The 22,826-nt window shown below is 32.4% G+C and overlaps 1 protein-coding gene across 1 annotated transcript; it reads right to left on the reverse strand.

Annotated features, from left to right (window-relative positions):
• Positions 1 to 21,745: 21,745 nt before the first annotated feature.
• LOC134727954 (protein HtrL-like) lies at positions 21,746 to 22,543 on the reverse strand. Its single transcript, XM_063592352.1, has one exon. The coding sequence runs from the start codon at positions 22,541 to 22,543 to the stop codon at positions 21,746 to 21,748; it is 798 nt and encodes a 265-aa protein (XP_063448422.1).
• Between the last annotated feature and the right edge of the window lie 283 nt (positions 22,544 to 22,826).

Raw genomic sequence — 22,826 nt, forward strand, 5'->3', positions numbered from 1 at the left:
AACAACTGATCAATGTTTTTTGGTTTTATGGTAGCATATTGATAACCCTCAGAGTAAAACATCATTTTTCCGATATATTCCACATGATTATAAAAATAAGAAGATTTTAGGTGCCCTTTTTTTGATAATTTCTCAATCAGTCCGGAATTTTCCGGAGTGTATTTTTTTGTAAATGTTTGATAGTACATTTCGTCAATTTGTATTCAATTATTGAGGAAAAACTATTTTTTTCCTAACAAACAATACATAATATATCATAAACGCTTGAATAAATACAGTTATAACAGCTAAATAGACAAAAAATGTATTTGTGTATGGCCATATGTAAGCAAAATCAAAATCCCAAAATATCAAAATATGAAACTAATTTGTTTTACCTTATAAATCGAGTGGGTTATAACAACTGATTGATGGGTTTTTGATTTTATGGTAGTATATTGATTGCCCCTAATGACAAGTATCGTTATTCCGATATATATGACGTTGTTAAAAAAATTAGAAGCTTTTTATGTGTCCTTTTTTTCTAATTTCTCATTCAGTCCGGAATTTTCCGGAGTGTATTTTTTTTGTAAATGTTTGATAATACATTTCGGCAATTTGTATTCAATTATTGAGGAAAAACTAATTTGTTTCCTAACAAACAATACATAATATATCATAAACGCTTGAAGAAATACAGTTATAACAGCTAAATAGACAAAACATTGTATTTGTGTATGGCCATATGTAAGCAAAATCAAAATCCCAAAATATCAAAATATGAAACTAATTTGTTTTACCTTATAAATCGAGTGGGTTATAACAACTGATTGATGGGTTTTTGATTTTATGGTAGTATATTGATTGCCCCTAATGACAAATATCGTTATTCCGATATTTCTCACGTTGTTAAAAAAATTAGAAGCTTTTTATGTGTCCTTTTTTTCTAATTTCTCATTCAGTCCGGAATTTTCCGGAGTGTATTTTTTTGTAAATTTTTGATATTACATTTCTGCAATTTGTATTCATATTTTCAGGGAAAACTAATTGTTTCCTAACAAACAATACATAATATATCACAAACGCTTGAAGAAATACAGTTATAACAGCTAAATAGACAAAAAAAATGTATTTGTGTATGGCCATATGTAAGCAAAATCAAAATCCCAAAATGTCAAAATATGACACTAACTTATGAACCTTAAAAATCGAGTGGGTTGGTGAAATAAATCAATGGGTTCTATTTCGGTCATTCATATATATCCATATGTAAGTGATTGGCCTTGAATGGTCTGTTTATTTTGCACAGTAAAAAAAATAAAGCATATTTTTAAATGAGGTGTATATCCGGCGAGCGGGAATCCAATTATGAATAGGGTTCATAAAATATAATCCTTTTTTCCTCAAATACCAAAGAATGAGCAGTTATCGGCGAATGATCAATGGAAAGCAACATATTAAGAGTTTACAAAAAATGTAAGAATAGTTAGTCTAAGTGATAAATTATTGAAATAATGACGATTTTATTTTTTGGGTCCGGACCCGGTCGGAGGGAATCCGGATTCGCTCGGTCGGAGGGAGGATATGGGGGGATGAAACTATTTTCTAGGAAAGCTATTGAGTATTAAAGGGAAAATTCACGATTTTTTCCTTATGGTTTAAATATGTTCATTATGACATAATATATATATTCACAAAGTTTTATCGCTATATGTGCAGTAATAAAGGAGAAATTCAATATTTAATAAAAAAAAATATTAACTACTTCCTGTAGGTCGTGACGTTTTCTCCTGGTTTTTGCATGCCGGGATTTAAAATACAATCATTAAAAGTCTTGGTTTTTAATCATATTTTAACGTAATCGTAAGCGCGCCGATGACTTATGCTTTATCTAAATAACCATCCGATAATAAGAAGATAAAACGCACAGACGTTCAATTGTACATGAGATAAATTTTCTATGTTAAACGTATATATTCGAATTATTTTTGTAGCCAACACAAAAAGTTATAAATTTATTTTTAATTTATATATTTTCGGACTGATAAGGCAGAGACATATATACACATATATGTCTCTGGATAAGGTGAACAAAGTAAAGTACAATAATCTGTAAAGACAATATGTTGGTGTTCTCTTATTGACCTTTTACTATCTCTGCTATGACTTGGTTGATACGATGTGTGTTTTCACGGTTCTGTGGCAATACTCGTAGATGGCTTGTTGAAAGGTAAATTGTTATTTGCACTTCGGTATTTAACCACGCCTCTCGGGCACACCTTACCAGGTGTGACTGTCTATTCGGATCAGTGAATTATAAGACAAGGGAGCATTCAATACACATATTTAAAATATATATTCAAGTTGGTGACAAATAAAAATTGATCGCCGTGGAATTATTTAATTATGTTTGGTGCTATTATTTATTTGAATTCAAATAAGTTAATTTACTAAGAAATACACAACTTTCGGTTAAAGACGGGAAACTTAAATCATATGTCCGATTGAAATGATTTACACCTTTTGTCCTTGATTGATGTCTAATAAAAAGGAGAACTTAGAAATTATAAATAGCTTTACCAAAGTATTTTTATTTGTCTTTATTAGGCAAATAAATGAATAAGAACACTTAGATTTAGACTTTTTAAAAGCCACGTATAAATTATAATAACTGGAACTCACTGAAGATAACTCTACCGAAGCGGAATATAATATGAACGAATAAAGAAAACATATTTTTCTACTTGAGAAGTTTAAAAAATTGACAGCAAATTTAAGGTCTTCTTGGAATGGAATCGAAAAATTACGAATAGATATTCTTTATCAAGTGTTAAAAACGTCAACCAAATTTAATCATAATCGGGGACGTCCTTATTAAAATAGTCTTCGTCTCACAACGTATAATACTTAATAACTATTTGACCAATAGATATAGGAAGATGTGGTGTGAGTGCCAATGAGACAACTCTCCATCTAAATAACAATTTAAAAATTAAACCATTATAGGTTAAAGTACGGCCTTCAACACGGAGCCTTGGCTCACACCGAACAACAAGCTATAAAGGGCCCCAAAATTACTAGTGTAAAACCATTCAAACGGGGAAACCAACGGTCTAATCTATATAAACAAAACGAGAAACGAGAAACACGTATATATTACATAAACAAACGACAACTACTGTACATCAGATTCCTGACTTAGGACAGGTGCAAACATTTGCAGCGGGATTAAAATATGTTTAAAAACAAAAGACAACGAATTTAATGCCATCTTTCCCTATTTTTGAATGTAATTATAAGTCTGTTCAACTGGCAAGAATACCCCTAAAGCTGACAAATATCTGAAAAGCAGTTTATTCTTTAAATTTGCTGTCATTGAATATCAAGAAAGAAAATAAATCCCGAAAATGATTTGAAACTTTAAAGGGAAACTTCGCCAAAAAAATCAAAAATTGATATTATGTCCATTCTGTATAAAAATGCTCAAATTTATAAATATTAAGTTTTATTCCGCTAGATAAGAGATCACCATCGATTTTAAATTTTGAGTATCAGTTCTCTGCCTTCCGCCATTTTGTTATATTGTCCAAATAAAATTCACGATATGTCTATAAACCACAAAGAAACAAAACTACAGTAACCGATGTAGTCTTAATTACGTGTCGATATCTTGTCAATCGTACGGTTGTTTTATCTGACTAATTAACTTGATACGGAAAATGTTCTTATTTTTTTAATAACCATATAGTCTGTTATTTTTAAACTGTTAATATTGGAATTAGTTAAAAAGTCAAAGTTCAAATCATAAATAAGTGTTCCGTGAAAATTGTTTTCGAAAATCTAATTCGTTCATAATTCTTAAAAGTAATATAGTTTATTCAAATAAATTAGGATCTTCGCTCCACTGATCACCCGCATGGCTTAAGGTATTACTCCCAAAGGTATTGTGAGGGGTGTAAGGTGACACGTCCAGGTATTCAAGCGATTTCCTGTCGGGCTTGCAAGTTCATGCATCGTTTCACTTCTGTAGGTATTGATCAGTGTACACGGCCGATAACTTATAACTTTCCATTTTGAACTATCAGGTGCATGTATACTATACATCTCTGTCTTGCGTGTCCGAAAGTGATATAATATACTAGTCATTACTTAACTCATACGCTTGTTTATAAATAAAATTTCTGGTGTAAAGAATATTATTTTTAAATAAAAAATGATACAAAAAAAAAAAAAAAAAATTGAAGATATACAAATATACGTATTTTTTCCAAGGGTTATTGTGGGAAAATCAGAGACATATAATACAATTATATGGAAAATGTAATATTTACTCGTTGTCAATAGTAAAGGACATAGTTGGATCATTCCAGAAATGTTGATTAAAAAATGTGCGCACTTGTCGACGATTCGTTTATACGCCCGGATAGAAAGTTACGGAACTACAGCGCAATTTAAAATATACATGTATACATTGAACATAAGAAAGAAACATACATTTTGTGCAAATTGGGGTAAATGTTTTGTAAATAGACTAGTCCACGTATACAAACAGTATGTAATCATCCAATTCGATAGACTATTGTATACCAAAAGAAGAAGAAGAAGAGGACCAATTTGATTTAAATACAAGTCGATCTATAACTTGCTTTGGTTCATCGAAGTTATGAACATAGTAAAATCACAGATTTATATATCAATTAGATTGTTCTCGAATAAAAAAAAAATTCGTCATCACCACAATTGTTCCGACATATGCAACTGGACGTACACTTATAATCCCCGAGGGATGAAACTATTTTCTAGGAAAGCTATTGAGTATTAAAGGGAAAATTCACGATTTTTTCCTTATGGTTTAAATATGTTCATTATGACATAATATATATATTCACAAAGTTTTATCGCTATATGTGCAGTAATAAAGGAGAAATTCAATATTTAATAAAAAAAAATATTAACTACTTCCTGTAGGTCGTGACGTTTTCTCCTGGTTTTTGCATGCCGGGATTTAAAATACAATCATTAAAAGTCTTGGTTTTTAATCATATTTTAACGTAATCGTAAGCGCGCCGATGACTTATGCTTTATCTAAATAACCATCCGATAATAAGAAGATAAAACGCACAGACGTTCAATTGTACATGAGATAAATTTTCTATGTTAAACGTATATATTCGAATTATTTTTGTAGCCAACACAAAAAGTTATAAATTTATTTTTAATTTATATATTTTCGGACTGATAAGGCAGAGACATATATACACATATATGTCTCTGGATAAGGTGAACAAAGTAAAGTACAATAATCTGTAAAGACAATATGTTGGTGTTCTCTTATTGACCTTTTACTATCTCTGCTATGACTTGGTTGATACGATGTGTGTTTTCACGGTTCTGTGGCAATACTCGTAGATGGCTTGTTGAAAGGTAAATTGTTATTTGCACTTCGGTATTTAACCACGCCTCTCGGGCACACCTTACCAGGTGTGACTGTCTATTCGGATCAGTGAATTATAAGACAAGGGAGCATTCAATACACATATTTAAAATATATATTCAAGTTGGTGACAAATAAAAATTGATCGCCGTGGAATTATTTAATTATGTTTGGTGCTATTATTTATTTGAATTCAAATAAGTTAATTTACTAAGAAATACACAACTTTCGGTTAAAGACGGGAAACTTAAATCATATGTCCGATTGAAATGATTTACACCTTTTGTCCTTGATTGATGTCTAATAAAAAGGAGAACTTAGAAATTATAAATAGCTTTACCAAAGTATTTTTATTTGTCTTTATTAGGCAAATAAATGAATAAGAACACTTAGATTTAGACTTTTTAAAAGCCACGTATAAATTATAATAACTGGAACTCACTGAAGATAACTCTACCGAAGCGGAATATAATATGAACGAATAAAGAAAACATATTTTTCTACTTGAGAAGTTTAAAAAATTGACAGCAAATTTAAGGTCTTCTTGGAATGGAATCGAAAAATTACGAATAGATATTCTTTATCAAGTGTTAAAAACGTCAACCAAATTTAATCATAATCGGGGACGTCCTTATTAAAATAGTCTTCGTCTCACAACGTATAATACTTAATAACTATTTGACCAAATATGTTTAAAAACAAAAGACAACGAATTTAATGCCATCTTTCCCTATTTTTGAATGTAATTATAAGTCTGTTCAACTGGCAAGAATACCCCTAAAGCTGACAAATATCTGAAAAGCAGTTTATTCTTTAAATTTGCTGTCATTGAATATCAAGAAAGAAAATAAATCCCGAAAATGATTTGAAACTTTAATACTCAATAGCTTTCCTAGAAAATAGTTTCATCCTCGGGGATTATTAGTGTACGTCCAGTTGCATATGTCGGAACAATTGTGGTGATGACGAATTTTTTTTTTATTCGAGAACAATCTAATTGATATATAAATCTGTGATTTTACTATGTTCATAACTTCGATGAACCAAAGCAAGTTATAGATCGACCTGTATTTAAATCAAATTGGTCCTCTTCTTCTTCTTCTTCTTTTGGTATACAATAGTCTATCGAATTGGATGATTACATACTGTTTGTATACGTGGACTAGTCTATTTACAAAACTTTTACCCCAATTTGCACAAATGTATGTTTCTTTCTTATGTTCAATGTATACATGTATATTTTAAATTGCGCTGTAGTTCCGTAACTTTCTATCCGGGCGTATAAACGAATCGTCGACAAGTGCGCACATTTTTTAATCAACATTTCTGGAATGATCCAACTATGTCCTTTACTATTGACAACGAGTAAATATTACATTTTCCATATAATTGTATTATATGTCTCTGATTTTCCCACAATAACCCTTGGAAAAAATACGTATATTTGTATATCTTCAATTTTTTTTTTTTTTTTTTGTATCATTTTTTATTTAAAAATAATATTCTTTACACCAGAAATTTTATTTATAAACAAGCGTATGAGTTAAGTAATGACTAGTATATTATATCACTTTCGGACACGCAAGACAGAGATGTATAGTATACATGCACCTGATAGTTCAAAATGGAAAGTTATAAGTTATCGGCCGTGTACACTGATCAATACCTACAGAAGTGAAACGATGCATGAACTTGCAAGCCCGACAGGAAATCGCTTGAATACCTGGACGTGTCACCTTACACCCCTCACAATACCTTTGGGAGTAATACCTTAAGCCATGCGGGTGATCAGTGGAGCGAAGATCCTAATTTATTTGAATAAACTATATTACTTTTAAGAATTATGAACGAATTAGATTTTCGAAAAATTTTTTCACGGAACACTTATTTATGATTTGAACTTTGACTTTTTAACTAATTCCAATATTAACAGTTTAAAAATAACGACTATATGGTTATTAAAAAAATAAGAACATTTTCCGTATCAAGTTAATTAGTCAGATAAAACAACCGTACGATTGACAAGATATCGACACGTAATTAAGACTACATCGGTTACTGTAGTTTTGTTTCTTTGTGGTTTATAGACATATCGTGAATTTTATTTGGACAATATAACAAAATGGCGGAAGGCAGAGAACTGATACTCAAAATTTAAAATCGATGGTGATCTCTTATCTAGCGGAATAAAACTTAATATTTATAAATTTGAGCATTTTTATACAGAATGGACATAATATCAATTTTTGATTTTTTTTGCGAAGTTTCCCTTTAAGTTTAACAGATATTCTTCTCTTCAAGTTTTCCAAAACGAGTTTAATTCATGTTATTCTTTTCGCCATAGCTTCTTCAGTTTTTTAGATGTTCAAACGTTTTGTAAGAAGGATCTTTCAAATCATAATCAACATCAGGAATTCCGTTTTGTGAATTAGTCGCAAGGAAATTATTTGGGGTTAACCTTCTAGATTTCAGTTCTTCATCGACATACACGAAATCTATCACAGCTTCTATTTCCTTCAACAGGGTCAATAACTGAACATCTTAAACGGAACGTTTTCTCGATGTTTTCCCTAGACAGTGATAAACAAGCACAACTAAGCGCTCATAGAATATCCACCCATCCAAGGTGCAAGTTGTGTTATTAATTTTCATTGAATTCCTTAGCTTGACATGTAATTTTGTACTATTTCATTTTTTATAATTGTATTTTCCCTGACTGGTTTTATGGTTTCACTTCCTAACTTAAAATGAGAAGCGTTATCACTAATAACCTCACTTGGTCCTCCTCTTGTCGAAACAAATCACGAAATGCACAAATGCATTCCTCAGTTGTCCAGTCATTCGCAATTTCCAGATGAATGGCCCGTGTCACAAAACATGTAAATAAATAAATAAATCTTTTCTTCATCACAGTACCATCCTTCACATAAACTGGACCAAGGTAATCAATAGCAGTTCCTTGAAAATGCAACCTTCTGAAGACTCTTGACCTGGGAAAAGGAGCCATATTTGGCATTTTGAAAGGACCACCTTCAAATCTCTTGCATGTTTTACAATGCCGTTATATTTGCCTAAAAGTAGCTCTTCTTTGTGGAATCCAAAACTTGTTCCTGATCCTACACAATGTATGAGAAACACCACTATGAATTATTATTTTTTCGTGAGTTTTTCCAACAAGAAGTCGGGTGAAAGTCTCCCTAAGAGGGAAAACAAATGTTGTCATTATCTAAGAAAACTCCTAAATGACCTTTTAAATTGTTCTTCTGACCTGAATGAATTGAATTAAACACTTCATCAAAACTCGTTCTTTGGACACATTGAATCAACATTTTCTCAACTTTCCTGATTTCGGTAACAGATAAATATTTCTCACTATTCGCGGGAATCCTTCTGATCTTTAAAATGAACCCTTCAATTCAGGCAGTAACTCTAATAAGTTTGAGGTATGATGAAAATCTTGTGAGATCTATGTTGTATGGCATTTTACTACTCGTTATTTCTTGTCCATTTTCACAAACAATTGCACTATCGTTTTGGTTTTCACTTGTTCTAAATTCCCTTTTGAATTGGTCATTAACTCTCTGATTAGTAGCATCATCATCATAATTCTTTTCCCAGGTATGTATTCTCGTCTTGTTTCAGCCAACTAGGACCGTGCCACCAAAGGTGATCACTTCTGAGTTTTTGTACTAACGTGTTCCACGTGTTGCAACGTCTGCTGTGTTTTCTTTTGTAGAGATATACATGAAACTTATATCTTTTCGGCTTGTAATTTCTTGAACTGTATTTTCAACAAAAACTCCAAAACTTTTCTTTCTTGATAGCCATTTCAACACACACTGTAACTCATTCTATTTTGTCATGTCTCCACTAAAGGAAATCATATCATTTTTTGGCAATTTCACATTTGTTTCTGCATTTTCACTTTTTGTTGGCTTTTAATGAATTCTTCTTGTTGTTTCAATTGTGTTTGTATTATATCTTTCATTTCTTGCTGAAGTTGTATTGAATCTGACGGATTTATTTTCTCTACATTTTCTGTAGTTTCTAACTTAATATTATCAACTAACCTTTCTTTGAAGTTCTCTAGTTCCAGATAACGGTCTGTTGCGTACGAACATAACTTGCAATCTTCATCTGCCAATTTATCTGCTGTTTCAGACTGATCATCTTTTAATGAACTAGCAACTTTGATACTTTGAATTTCCAATTTGTTAATTTAAACTTTCAATTTTCCAATACACTTAGCGGATTTGTGCACCACTTCCTGACGTTGCGAATTAGAAATTTCTGTCTGCATGTAGAATTGAATTCCCATTTTGTATTTCCGCGTATAACGTATTTCTATATCTGGTTCTAACACCTTTCATATGGCTCACAGTTGTCATCTTGTATTCGTTATATTAACATTATTTGTTCCCGATTCCCAGGTTCCGGCACCATAAAATGTTGTGAAGTCCTTGTAACACAAGCTTTTGAAATTTAATTATTTTGTAATATAAAAACTCACAGTACTTTTTGATTATTTATTCCATAAATATTAACATCGATACATAATACAATAACGCTCCTTTTGATAAATATAAGCTCTTCTGGCCTAGTAAATTTTACACAATGACAGGAGCGCATGTAACAATGACAGGATCATATTATAAAACAAAGGAAGGAGTTTTGAACAAAGAACGGAGTTAAGGTGGTATGGGAGTCTAAATTAAAAATGATAGAATTTGTTCGTACTTTGCCAAAACGTAGTATCTATTGATATATGTTCAAAAATATCATAAAAATCATAGGTAACCTCGTATTTTCTCAAGCTATATGGCTTGACAAAATGACACATTGTGTATGGATCATACATGAATAAGCATCATTATGAAATTAGTTGCTAAGCTAAATGATAGAATTGTAAATTAAAATACGAGAAGATAGCTTTTAGAAAATACTTTGAGAATATCAAAAGAAAAGATAGGGTCACCTTGCGTTTTTTCCTGCTAAAATACAAAATAGCAGAATTCCATGTAGATTCCTTCAGAAAATGCACTATTTCAGAGTTACCTCTCGTCAAAATGACAATTTGAAATTATAAAAGATTAAGCAGAAATACTCAACACTTTTAAAATAATCAATATTTATAAGTTATAAACGTATACATTTGTTCTTTTAAATGTAAATTCACATTTGTTATCTGCATTCCTGCATAAAATTTTGCTAACTTGATTAAAAAGCTGGACCCAAAATTCTCTGTTTTTTACAATCCAAGATGGCAAAAGACACACATACCACCTCAAGTTAAACAATTAAGGGAGTAATAATTTGAAACCCATAATAACGCTTCGCGACATTAACTTGAAAACAAATATCCATTTGATATTATCAGAAAGGTTAAATCTAGCACAGTGTCAACTCGGATTTAATATGATTTCCAAGTTGAATTTTGCCATCCGGGTTCGTTGTAACTTTTTTTCAGAACAGCAAATCGTTGTTTATTCTATAGTAATAAGCCTACTCTTGGAACGCAGATATATTCCAAATCCGTTTTACAAAGGAAGGCAACTTTTTATCCTCTGTAACAAAAAAGTTAGGCAAGTTCTTAAAAGAAACCGAAATTTTAGGTAAATGTTCAAAATGTTGACTTCATTCATCTTTAGCTGAATATAGTTTTGATTGTATATATATTTCAATTGATTAAGTGAAAAAAAAATGCAAATTTTGGTTAAACAATCAACGTGGGATTAAAACTGTATCGTATTTTGCTATTATTGATTTACCTTTTCAAAAATTATAATTATAGACAAAATTCTCTATCACTGACATTATACAATGTAAAGATGTTTGATATCAACCTTAAAGAAGTAGAAAGCGTATGGCCCTTTTTTTAAACAGGCACTAGAACTGTGGACAGGGAACTCTTGATTTATTAACAAAATATATTTATATGTCATATAGATAGATTGTTTTGCTTTTTTTACTTTTTATGTTTTCTTATGGTTTTGTTTGTTAAATGTATTTTGTGTATGTTTATAATATTTGTCACAAACTTATTATTCAGAGTTTATATGACAATAAATATTTGAATTTGAATTGAATTTAAAAAGCTTGGTTGACAACACAACGTAGAATAACTCATATGTATTTTGTTAAACAGTGTATGCATTTAACTCTTTGACTAAAGCTCGCTTTGTAACAGTATAAAATGAAACAAAACATAAAATGTTGATGCTTTAAAGATATCTGTGTTAAAAAACATGTTGATTTTAAGTATTAGTATTATATACCTCAATTTGGTATTTCTGGTTACCGGAAATGTAGAACATAATTTAGCCTGTTTATGCTATTTTACGGGACTGTATACTTTCTTTATGCTTGTCGTCTGTCATACATGTGCTTGTTAAATGGCAGTAGAATGAAATTTAGATATCGAAAAGCGTGATTTCAATCCTATAGTCTCCTATAGACAACAAAACGGATTGAGGCTCACGACATAAGAAAGAAGTTGTGGTATGATTGCCAATGAGACCTCTCTACAGAGCTCTACAGTGTCTACACAAGAGACCAAATAAAGGTGGAATAATCACTATGTGTGTGTTTTGATACAGAATGTTGTTTTCTCATACCATTTTGCTTTTTCGATTTGGACCTTTTTAAACGGACCAATTAATGTCTGCCTCATAATCTTAAATTACATCTAGAAAATGGCAATAAGGGTCGGTTGAAAACAAAACTTTACGACAAAAGAGATGATTTTAGCTTTATACATGTAAGCGTAAACTACTAATGTCTATGTAGCAACATTCCAGCAGCGCCTGCAAACGATATTCCCGGGCTTGTATTTCATATAATGATTTCCTGGATAGAGGGTTACTGCTCAAAAGGAAGCTATTAAACCAAGAGTGCCAAACGGTGAAGTGAAATCATTCCTTCGTAAATTTTATTGAAGCCATCACGAGTTGGTTGACAGTTGTTGAATTACCGTTTCACAGATAATATCGGCTATGTTCCTTATGTCGTTACAACAATCCACTTCCGTTTTCACTTTGAATGTGACCTACTGATTTGGACTATTTACAGGGTTGGTAATAACATGAGCAACACGACGGGTGCCACATGTTGAGCAGGATCTGCTTTCCTTTCCGGGGCACCGGAAATTATCCCATGTTTTGGTGAAGTTCATGTTGCTTAGTCTTTAGTTTTCTGTGATGTGTCTTTTGTACTATTATTTGTCTGTTTGTCTTTTTTTATTTTTGCCATGGCGTTTTCGGTTTGTTTTCGATCTGTGAGTTTGCCTGTCCATTTGGTATCTTTCGCCCCTTTTTTTAAGATATACATGTTGCTTTTGGTGTTCGTGTTTAACCTCAATAGTTGTATCCTTGATTGCTTGCTATCGAACGAAGTCAAGTTTGTTTGATATGCATTCAATTTTATGTTTTCAGGTTTTTCAGTAAGATAGAAAACAATTTTACCAAGTTTTGTTGGTATTTGAAATGAAAGTGGCTAGGGTATTTTCAGTACTTATTTTCCAAAGATGTTGTGAAATAAGACATGTTTTCTTCTTGAAATTGTCTCCTTAAGTTCGGTATTGAAAAGTCGTTATTATTTAATTGCAGCTAATATATTTACTACTCATATCTGATAGCGTGTGAGAGTAACATCCTCCTTTTTAACGGAAATGTTGTTAACCGTACCCGGAAGTTTAGAAATGATCCTTGTAAATTTATCGCTCCTTTTAATAAACTTATTCTTAAAGGTTACAAATTCAACACTGTAATAAGATCATTGAATATTGTTTTTATTGGTATATTTGATTTTGTTATCAGTTATTGAAAGCAAACTAAATATTACTAGTATGTTATATACATATACACATTCATGGATCTACAATCTGTCGATACCTGTAACTTGGCATTGCACAAGGTCATGTTTTTCTTTGACTGTTTATGACGTCTTTACACTAAATCCATTGGATGTTGGATGTGTACGGATTGATAGTGTAAGCTTAGATATATGATTTTTTTATTAGTTGTTAGTGGTTTTGAACTAGCTGTCAGATAACTGCGAGTACTCTCAGATCAGTTCCAACTGTCTTTTTGTTGGAGGGATGTATAAGTACCCGGCCACTTCTACTCGTATTTTTGTCCATCTGATGAGTTAAGCCTATTTCAACTGATTCTTATAGTTTGTTCTTAAGTTGTACTGTTATACCACTGTCCCAGGTAAGGGGAGGGTTAGGAATCAAAAGGATCCCGCTAACATGTTTAACCCCGCCACATTATTTAGGTATGTGTCTCTCCCAAGTCAGGAGCCTGTAATTCAGTGTTTGTCGTTTGTTTATGTGTGACTTATTTGTTTTTCGTTCATTCTTTTATATAAAGAAGATCGTTAGTTTTCTCGTTTGAATTGTTTTACATTGTCATATCGGGGCCTTTCATAGCTGACTATGCGGTATGGGCTTTGCTCATTGTTGAAGGTCGGACGGTGACCTAATGTTTGTGTCATTTTGGTTTCTTGTGAACAGTTGTCTCATTCGCAATCATACAACTTATACTGAAAATGTTAAATATCACTTTGATGGACTGATTTACTCCTGGCTCATCCAACCTTCGTGAACACGTATGACCGTACGTTCAGCCCTCATCCCCTCCTCGCTGACGAATTTTGACTGTGGACATTTATGGACAAAGGTATACCTAGCAGACGACATCAGACGATCCAATTCCTTTGTTCTGTTTGTGCTTTTTATTGGAGGAAGTTTTGCGAATCCAGAGGCTGACAGGAGTCGGTTTACATACGTGTCACTTCCGCCGACTATTGGTGGTAACGTTCCCATAACAGAAGGAGATACTATTCTGTTTTCTTCTATGAATTCCTTTCTTCCATGTATATATGCTTGTGACGAGTTAATTCTGATGTTGATACAGAATAACTTGTTTTACCACTGCATTCTGGGTAGGTATTGACGGTAGCTGCAGGAGTTCTGATGTTGATCCTGGACAAGTTCTTTCGGTTTTCTCGCCTATGTGAGTAGCGAAAACAAGATTTCGATTTGCGTCCGGAATTTTAGCTTGCTCTTCTCTTTTTGAATAACTGTGACATGTTTGGGTTAAATGTTCATCCGGATCGAGCCTTGGTATTATGCAGTCACTAGGACGACGTATTTTGTCTTTTGGAATTGGAATTCTGCTTATAGGTGCAAGTAAGCGTCTACTTTCATCTATTTTTCGTTCGTCTTCACTCTCGTTAGTATTCCAAACAAAGCCCTTTATTCGGACCGGTATTCTAGATTTTCTTGCACGAGGCAATCCACTGTCATTGTTTTGACTTTTGGCATTTCTTGTCCTATTGATTTTGAGATCAGTTCCTCGTCTTACTGATATTTTGCTCTCCGGGAACCATCTTACAGCTAAAGGACCAGTTATTTTTGCTTTGTGTTTTTTGTTATTAACCTTCAAAAAGTAAAATCACAAAAATACTGAACTCAGAGGAAAATCAATACGGAAAGTCCATAATCACATGGCAAAATCAAATAACAAAACGCATCAAAAACGAATAGACACGAACTGTCATATTCCTGAATTGGTACAGGCATTTTCAAATGTAGAAAATGGTGTATTAAACCTGGTTCTATAGCGCTAACCCTCTCTCAATACACTGAAAGGAATTCGTCTCCCTGAATTTAATTGTGGACTTTCATTATTTAGTCTGGTTAAAGACGTGTTTTTTTCCATAAGATCTCTTAACCCTTACAGGGATTCTGCTTGGGGTAGTAGTGGTACCATGACGAAATGAGAATATGAACCTATGTTCATTGTTATATCTCCTTTTGATCAAAACGTCATTTTTAAACTTTCCTCCGAGTTTTCCATTTGTAAACTTTTCTTTTATTTTTCCTCCATTTGATAGTTTTACCTCAGTTGTTTTACTAGGTACTTTAGGCGATTTCTCATGCTTCTCTTCTTTTTGGACCTCGTTATCATCAATGTTGTTTTTTGTTTCGTTGTTTTGCTTTCTTTTCATAAAGCTCATCTTTGGTTTAGGTTTCAGTTTCTTTGGACTCTCGAAAAAAAAACATCAAAACTTACGTGTTTCTTCAATGCATGATCTTCTTTTAATGCACCATTAGCATTTTCAACAGCAATTTGTCAGACTGTCAGCTGATTTTGTATCTTCTTTTTCGTTATCATGACTTCTATCTTTCTTTTCATCAATGGAATGTTTCAATTGAAACTTTGCTTTTTAACCACCAGAAGTAAGTTTTGATTCAGTCCTTTGTTCCTTTGGACTTTCAAACATATTGTCAAAACTTATATTTCCCTTTTCTTCTAGTTTGACATCTCCTATGCTTTTATTGCTTTTTATATTCTGGTCTGTGACGTTAGGCGTCAGATTGAAGGTGTTTCTATTTTCGGAGGAAAGTTTGGGTTTAGACCTTTGTTTCTCTTGAGTTTCAAACATAATGTCAAAACTTATATTTTCCTTTTCTACATGTTTAATATCTTCTTTGTGTTCATTGCTCTTTATATTCTGGTCTGTGACGTTAGGTATCAAATTGACGATTTTTATTTTTTCGGAGGATAGTTTGGGTTTAGACATTCGTTTCTTTGGTTTCTCAAACATAATGTCAAAACTAGTACTGGGTTTCTGCTCATAATCGAATTTATCGGCACCGTGTATATCCTCATAAAAACTCCCGGTTTGGATTGATGGCCGAACTATTTTTTCCTTCTCGTCTCTTATTTTATCATCAAGGGTAAAATCTATGGCGGTCATGTCAACATTCTCAGCGTGGTCTTGTTTCAGTGCTGATTTACCTTTTTCTTTTTCTTCTTTTTCTTCTCTTCTGAAATAATCCAAAATTCTCAAATTTGACTATTTTATTTTTATCGATACCGACTAGATTATCTTTGATTACAGCATACAATACAAGTACATTTTTCTCGTAGTCTTCTTCCTCTTTTTCAATATCCCTTTTTTGACAGCTTTGTACAATTCTTCTGGATTTCTGGTATACACATGAATATACTTTTCTAAGGAAACACATTCGTCGCCCATCGACCATGTAAAATTTAGACGAAATTTTGTACCATCTCCTTCGAAAACAGATTCCATATTTACAGATCTTTTGAGAGCACATTCCTTAAAAATTTCAGTTGGAAGATTTCTGTTTGTTATATTGTTATTATAGATATTAGATTGAACATTTCCGTTGGTCAATTCTTTCACATTAGCACGTTCTACTGTTTTCTTATCGTTAGATGGTCGTGGTGTTTTGGGGCGTGTAAGTATTGGTCTTGTCCTCCACGTGTCAGGAGAACTATTTCCATCTTTCCAGCATATCTCAGGTGGTTCATTGTTTATTATTCCAGGTTTTGTTGGAATTTCGGAAAACCGTTTAAGATCACATGCCTCTGTGACAACTGGGAGTAGCTCTACCTCACCAAGATTACCAGAAACCAAGAATTCCCTGTTATCCTCTTGTTGAATAAAAGATGCCTGGGATGGTCTGATGTGTCTACTAGGGGACGGGTCTGGTTTAATTGGAAAAGACTTCTTTTTGTAATCGAATTAAAACACTCGCCAAATGCCTCTAAGTATTTGCGTTTTAAGAATTCAGTTGCGATGGAAACTTCATTAAAATACGGGACATTGTTGGGTATTTTCCTAGTTTTCGAAATACTTCGATTTCTCTATGATAAACGGGCATGTACCTAGTACGGAACTTTTCTTCTCTCTCTTCTCTCTTCAGATCTTTTAATCTTTGTTCCAATGAGTTTGGGACAATACTAGTTCCGGTATCATCAAAGGTGAATCCCTCGGCGTGACGTGCTTGGAAACTCTTCTTCAAGCTTCATTACCATTTGTGACTTCAAATTTAACCAATCTTGCTTTTCTTCTAGCATTAATTCTAATTTGATGATTCTTTCTTTCTTTCTTTGAATTTCTTCATCTATCACATCAATGTCTGATCCAATATCTTGGTCTCTCTGTGCCGACCTGAATTTAAAATAAAGTCATTTGTTGTATGTAATATTTCAATACATCGATACCCTTTTAAAATGAAAGGTCAAACACTTTCTTTCTCAATGGAATATTGTGTAACCACTGGGATTTTTTTCTCAGACTTAATATTTAAATTTCTCCATAGCAACTTCTATATGTGTCAATATTGATTGACAACCTAGTACGTCTCTTATTCATGTCTGATAAACTATCCCAACTGCTAAAAAATATTTAAAAAAGACATGACTTGAACCCGGCACCCCAGACGCTGTAAGCGCATGTATATAATAAAACAGCGAACGATGCAACGTACATATTATCGGGTTTTCTACACATTGAAATCGTAAAATATCATAAATTCTCCTCACATATTGTGACGTCGCTGATAATGCCTGCTCTCGTTTTGAAGCCTCGATACGAATATTACGGAGCGACAGAGAAGGTGGATGTATGCGTAAGGAAGGACGATAAACGATCATATCTAATAAGTGGGTGTCGAAATAAATCTACTAGATCGAAGAAATATTAAACCTTAAGCTAAACTTTTAAATCGTAGTTTGGTTTGTGTCGTGAGGTTTCTGTTTGGAAGACGAGTATCCCACGTCTCCTTATCCTTACGCTTGATTCTATAAGTTTAACAAACGTGCGTATGGCAAGTCGTTTTACTATTTAAACGAATTTCTAATTTTCTAGTTTTGCATGTCTCAGATTTCTCCTCTGATTTTTGGGCATCTTCTGCATTAAAGAGTGAACTTCTTTGAATAAAAAAAACCGGCGTAAACAAGTATGTATAAAAAAGAAGATGAGGTATGATTGCCAATGAGACATCTGTCCACTAGAGACCAAAAGGACACAGACATTAACAAATATAGGTCACCGCACGGCCTTCAACAATGAGCAAAGCCCATACTGCATAGTCAGCTATAAAAGACCCCGTTATGACAATGTGAAACAATTCAAACAAGAAAACTAACGGTCTTATTTATGTAAAAGAATGAACGAAAAACAAAATATGTTACACATGAACAAACGACAACCACTGAATTACAGCCTCCTGACTTGGGACAGGCACATTCAAAAATAATGTGGCGGGGTTAAACATGTAAGCGGGATCCCAACCCTCCCCCTTACCTGGGACAGTGGTATAACAGTACAAGTTTCAACTGATTTTTATAGTTAGTTCTTATGTTCACATCATAAGAACGAACTATAAAAATCAGTTGAAATAGGCTTAACTCATCAGATGGACAAAAATACAAGAGGTGCTTATCTTAAAAGAAAATACTTACTGAAAAAACATGTCTTCGTCCTTATGGTCTTGGTCTACTACCATATCGTCAAACTCAACATTAAACTGGTGGTCTGACATTTCATACTTTTCATACTTCTAAGAAAGAAAAAGGAGGATCTTAAAACAGACATAATTTTAAGAACATGTTGATACGAACAAATAAGTATGTTACAGATGAACCGAAAAACATCCGATATATATGAGCAACAGATAAAACGATGACCCATGATATTCCAAATAACAATAAAACCGGCCGAGTCCAAAGTAAGAATTTGTAACAAAAGAATCTAAGCAAAATGACAATGATACATAAATTAACAAAGGACTACTAGCCGTTACTGGCAGTTCAGAACTAGTCTGTTTCTGGATTATTCTTCTTCTGGTCGATGATTATAAACAGTTTATCTCCTGGCTCTCAATCTCAACGTTTAAAGCTAGATTTGACTATTTTGCAATACCGACAAGGCTAAGCCTGAACTACGTATACTTCACTAAAGATGTTAAAATATACCCCCTTTTATTTTACAATGCTCTTACAGTTCCAATAAATGGCAATAATTGATAAAGTTTTAATTAATTTTTTTTATTCTTACAAAAAAGCCTAAAGACGAAACAAATTATTCGACTTGCATATAATTTTCAAGAAAATGATTATATAACAAAGACTGTAATTGTTTCCAAAATAATTCCACATTACGACATTTTTTATTTTGAGTGGTATAAAAAAGTAAAATCACGAAAAATACTGAACTTTATAATAGAGGAAAACCAATTCGGAAAGTCCACAATGACATGGCAAAATCAAAATACAAAACGCATCAAAAACTAATGGACAAGAACTATCATATTCCTGACTTGGTACAGGCATTTTCAAATGTAGAAAACGGTGGATTAAACCTGGTTATATAGCGCTTACCCTCTTAATTATTCAAAACCTTGGTTGCAGAATAATGAAAAGATTATTATAAAAATTTGTATTTGGTCTTGGAACAAATAGATCATTATTAGAGACAGATCGTAAGATGTGGTGTTATCTCATTTGTCTATTCGTGAGATAAAGCAACTTACCTTCGTCCTTGATGAATATTCTTTTTCAAAAAAAATCTCAATATCTCCAAAAACTGTTCAGTTTGATCAAATATACGCTTCTGTTTGTGGTCGTGAAGTGAAAGTTTCCTTTCAAACAGAGAAGTAGGTTTATTCTGTGTGATGTTCAAATACAAACACAAAATCATAGACGTAACCAATAAGTCTACACACATATTTACTGGTGACGTTATCTCAAAACGTGCACACACTGCGTTTCGATAACGTGTTGAATACACATACATTGGGTATATTTTGACCTTGTTCACACGTTTGTGTAAAACATACATACCGGTATAGAAGTGGATTATAATTATGAATTTGAATACTTTTTTCAATAGTTTGCTTTCATATAAAATATACAATCATTATTTTTTATTCAGATATAATTTAATTTTGGATGTTACGCGTCTTCTGATTAGCTGACGTTATTTTGTTATGAGCCCATAGACATAATTTAGTCATGAAACCGTGACGTCATCAACGTTTTTTCATGGTTTTCTACGGTTTAAAATGGAATTTAGAATTTAATTATTAGAAATGACTGTAATATTTTTTTTCTGTCTATTCGAAATAACATAAAAATGTGGTGCACACTGCCGGTTAAGACTGTTATTCCGACTGCTACGCGCGTTATTCCGTGTGCCCCACATTTTTTATGTTATTTCTTCATAGACAGAAAAAAAATATTACAGTCAGTCCTTAAATATACATATTATATTAAAATCGACCAAAGAACAAGGTACGATACGTTTCAGATAATGTATCCTGGTTCCAGTTTATAGACTTTATACATACTAGACCAAACAAACATAATGAAAACTCGACAATATTATAAGAGATATGATAAAAACAGTTATTGTTCTCCTTTCCTCAGTTCTAATGACTCTTTAATAAAAGAAACAACTGCTTTTACATCATTTGCTGTTGATGGATTTAGTATACTCACGAGTTCATCAGTAAAAATAAAAGTAAAAATGGAATACATCGTCTAAGATATTACATATTTTACATTTTCTTTCATTTCGTGGTATTTTTGTATATCGTACAGTTTCTATTAAGAGACAAATTGAATGGTCGCTTATTCTAAATTTGGTTAACATTTTTTTGGTTTCTTTACTTGAGTGCGATAGGTAGTATTTCATTTTGGCATTTATAGTTAGATTGAAGAAATTTATATAGATATATTTTATTATTTTCGTTCAAGTTATTTATTTTATCATCAATAAGAGTTTGATAATAGTTTAATAATATTAACCTTTTTTTAATTGGGGTTTTCACATTTTAGTCTGTTTTAAAGTTTTAGTTTCCTCAATAAGTTTGATGTCAATATTTATATCTTGTGACACATTTTTTTGCAAAAGTATACCAAGAGTATGTTCCCTTAGTATCTAAACTTTTGGTTTATTTTTAAAAAGGCTTCATTAAGAAATGGGTTTAGATTTTCATTATTTAATCTAGGTATGTACATCATAGTTTGGTTTTTATGAAAGTTTCTAATGGCAAAAATCCTAGTTCGTTTCTAACAGATAGATTTGTTAATGATTAAGTTCTTTAAATGATATCGCAGATAAAACTTTTTTAAGGTTAAATTGTTGAATTATATTTCCAATCTGATTGTTTCCTTCTTCTGTATATCATATACGATTGGATATAAAAATGAGAAGATGTGTTATGCTTGTAAATTTAAACAATTCTCCGTCTGAGTTAGGTGTAGAAATTGGCAACTACAAGTCACCGTTCGGCCTTTAACAATAAGCGAACCTCATACCGCAGAGTAAGTGATAAGATGTAATGAGCATTAAACATTTGAAGTATGACTGTTAGTGTGGCGAGCTTTCGATACAAAATTAAGCCGTTTGCATAAAAAAAACACATAAAATAGTGATCTTCGATTCATTCCGTCTATTCATAGAAAAGAAGTCGTCGTCTTTTACAAAATCACTTATAAGTTATATATATTAACCAAATAATTTCATGACATCGTTCCAATCGCCAAAAACTAGATTGAAGAGTTCAGGTCGTCGATAATAACAGAAAATACCTATATTTTGATCATCATCAACGATATTATGTGTAAATAAATATTCCTTAAAAACTGAATCATATAGATGATAGTATTCAATTATAGATTCTTTGTCTCCACCAAAAAATGCACCATTCAAAATAGGTGCAGCTTGTTCTTTGTATATCTGTAACTCATATCCTTTAAAGGCGTCTGGATTCTCGTACAATTTAATGTAGGTAATTTTGTTCTTCAATTTAAGCAGATTTTTTGGTTCCCAGTATGTTGGTGCCGTGGGAAAGAACTTCCGGTTTCCATGTCCATATCCTGCATCGATCCAGAAAAAATGGGATGTATGAAACGGGTCCTTCTCGACAGCTTCTTTCATAAATGATAATTTATTGTTCATTAATACAATATAATCAGCTGAGTAACCCTCGGGATTGTTTAACATTTTATTATCTCTCTTGAATTCTTCAGACGACAACGTCTCTTCTATTTTGCTCCGAAATTTAGCATATTCCAGTTGAGAATATGGTATCACAATTGTATGTATGTTTGCATGAGCAAGATAGTCACTGTTGGAATTCAAAAGTTGTAAAGTTGAATTTTCACAAAATAGAACCAGCTTTGTTTTTAGTTTTAGAATATTTGTAAAATAACCAAGGTACGTTTGGAATGATCTTTTGTATGATTTCCATTCTTCCCGTTTTATATCGTACAACACCGAGACTAAAGTAGCCGTGTTTTCCATTTTATTGTTGCCTGTCAAAAGAAAAAAAAATTATAAAATAAGGAAACGAATAAAATTGGTACAATTGTTTTAACCTTGTCCTCTTTGTGTTTTGTATTGCAAAATTGCACGACGTTTTTGTTTGGGATTCAGTTTCAAATAAGAATAAAAGGATGTGGAATGCCGGATTGCCAATTAGCCAACTCTCCACAATAGACTATTTAAATGACAATTAACAACTATAATAGGTCAGAGTATGTACTTCTATAATGAGCCAACCCCATACATATTAAACCAAAAGACT

Source organism: Mytilus trossulus, chromosome 8, assembly GCF_036588685.1.
Source record: "Mytilus trossulus isolate FHL-02 chromosome 8, PNRI_Mtr1.1.1.hap1, whole genome shotgun sequence".
NCBI classification, from domain to species: domain Eukaryota; kingdom Metazoa; phylum Mollusca; class Bivalvia; order Mytilida; family Mytilidae; genus Mytilus; species Mytilus trossulus.

What these genes read in the sequence shown, in the direction of transcription:
- LOC134727954 (XM_063592352.1), bottom strand. Translation starts at nt 22,543, where the DNA reads ATGGAAAACACGGCTACTTTAGTCTCGGTGTTGTACGATATAAAACGG.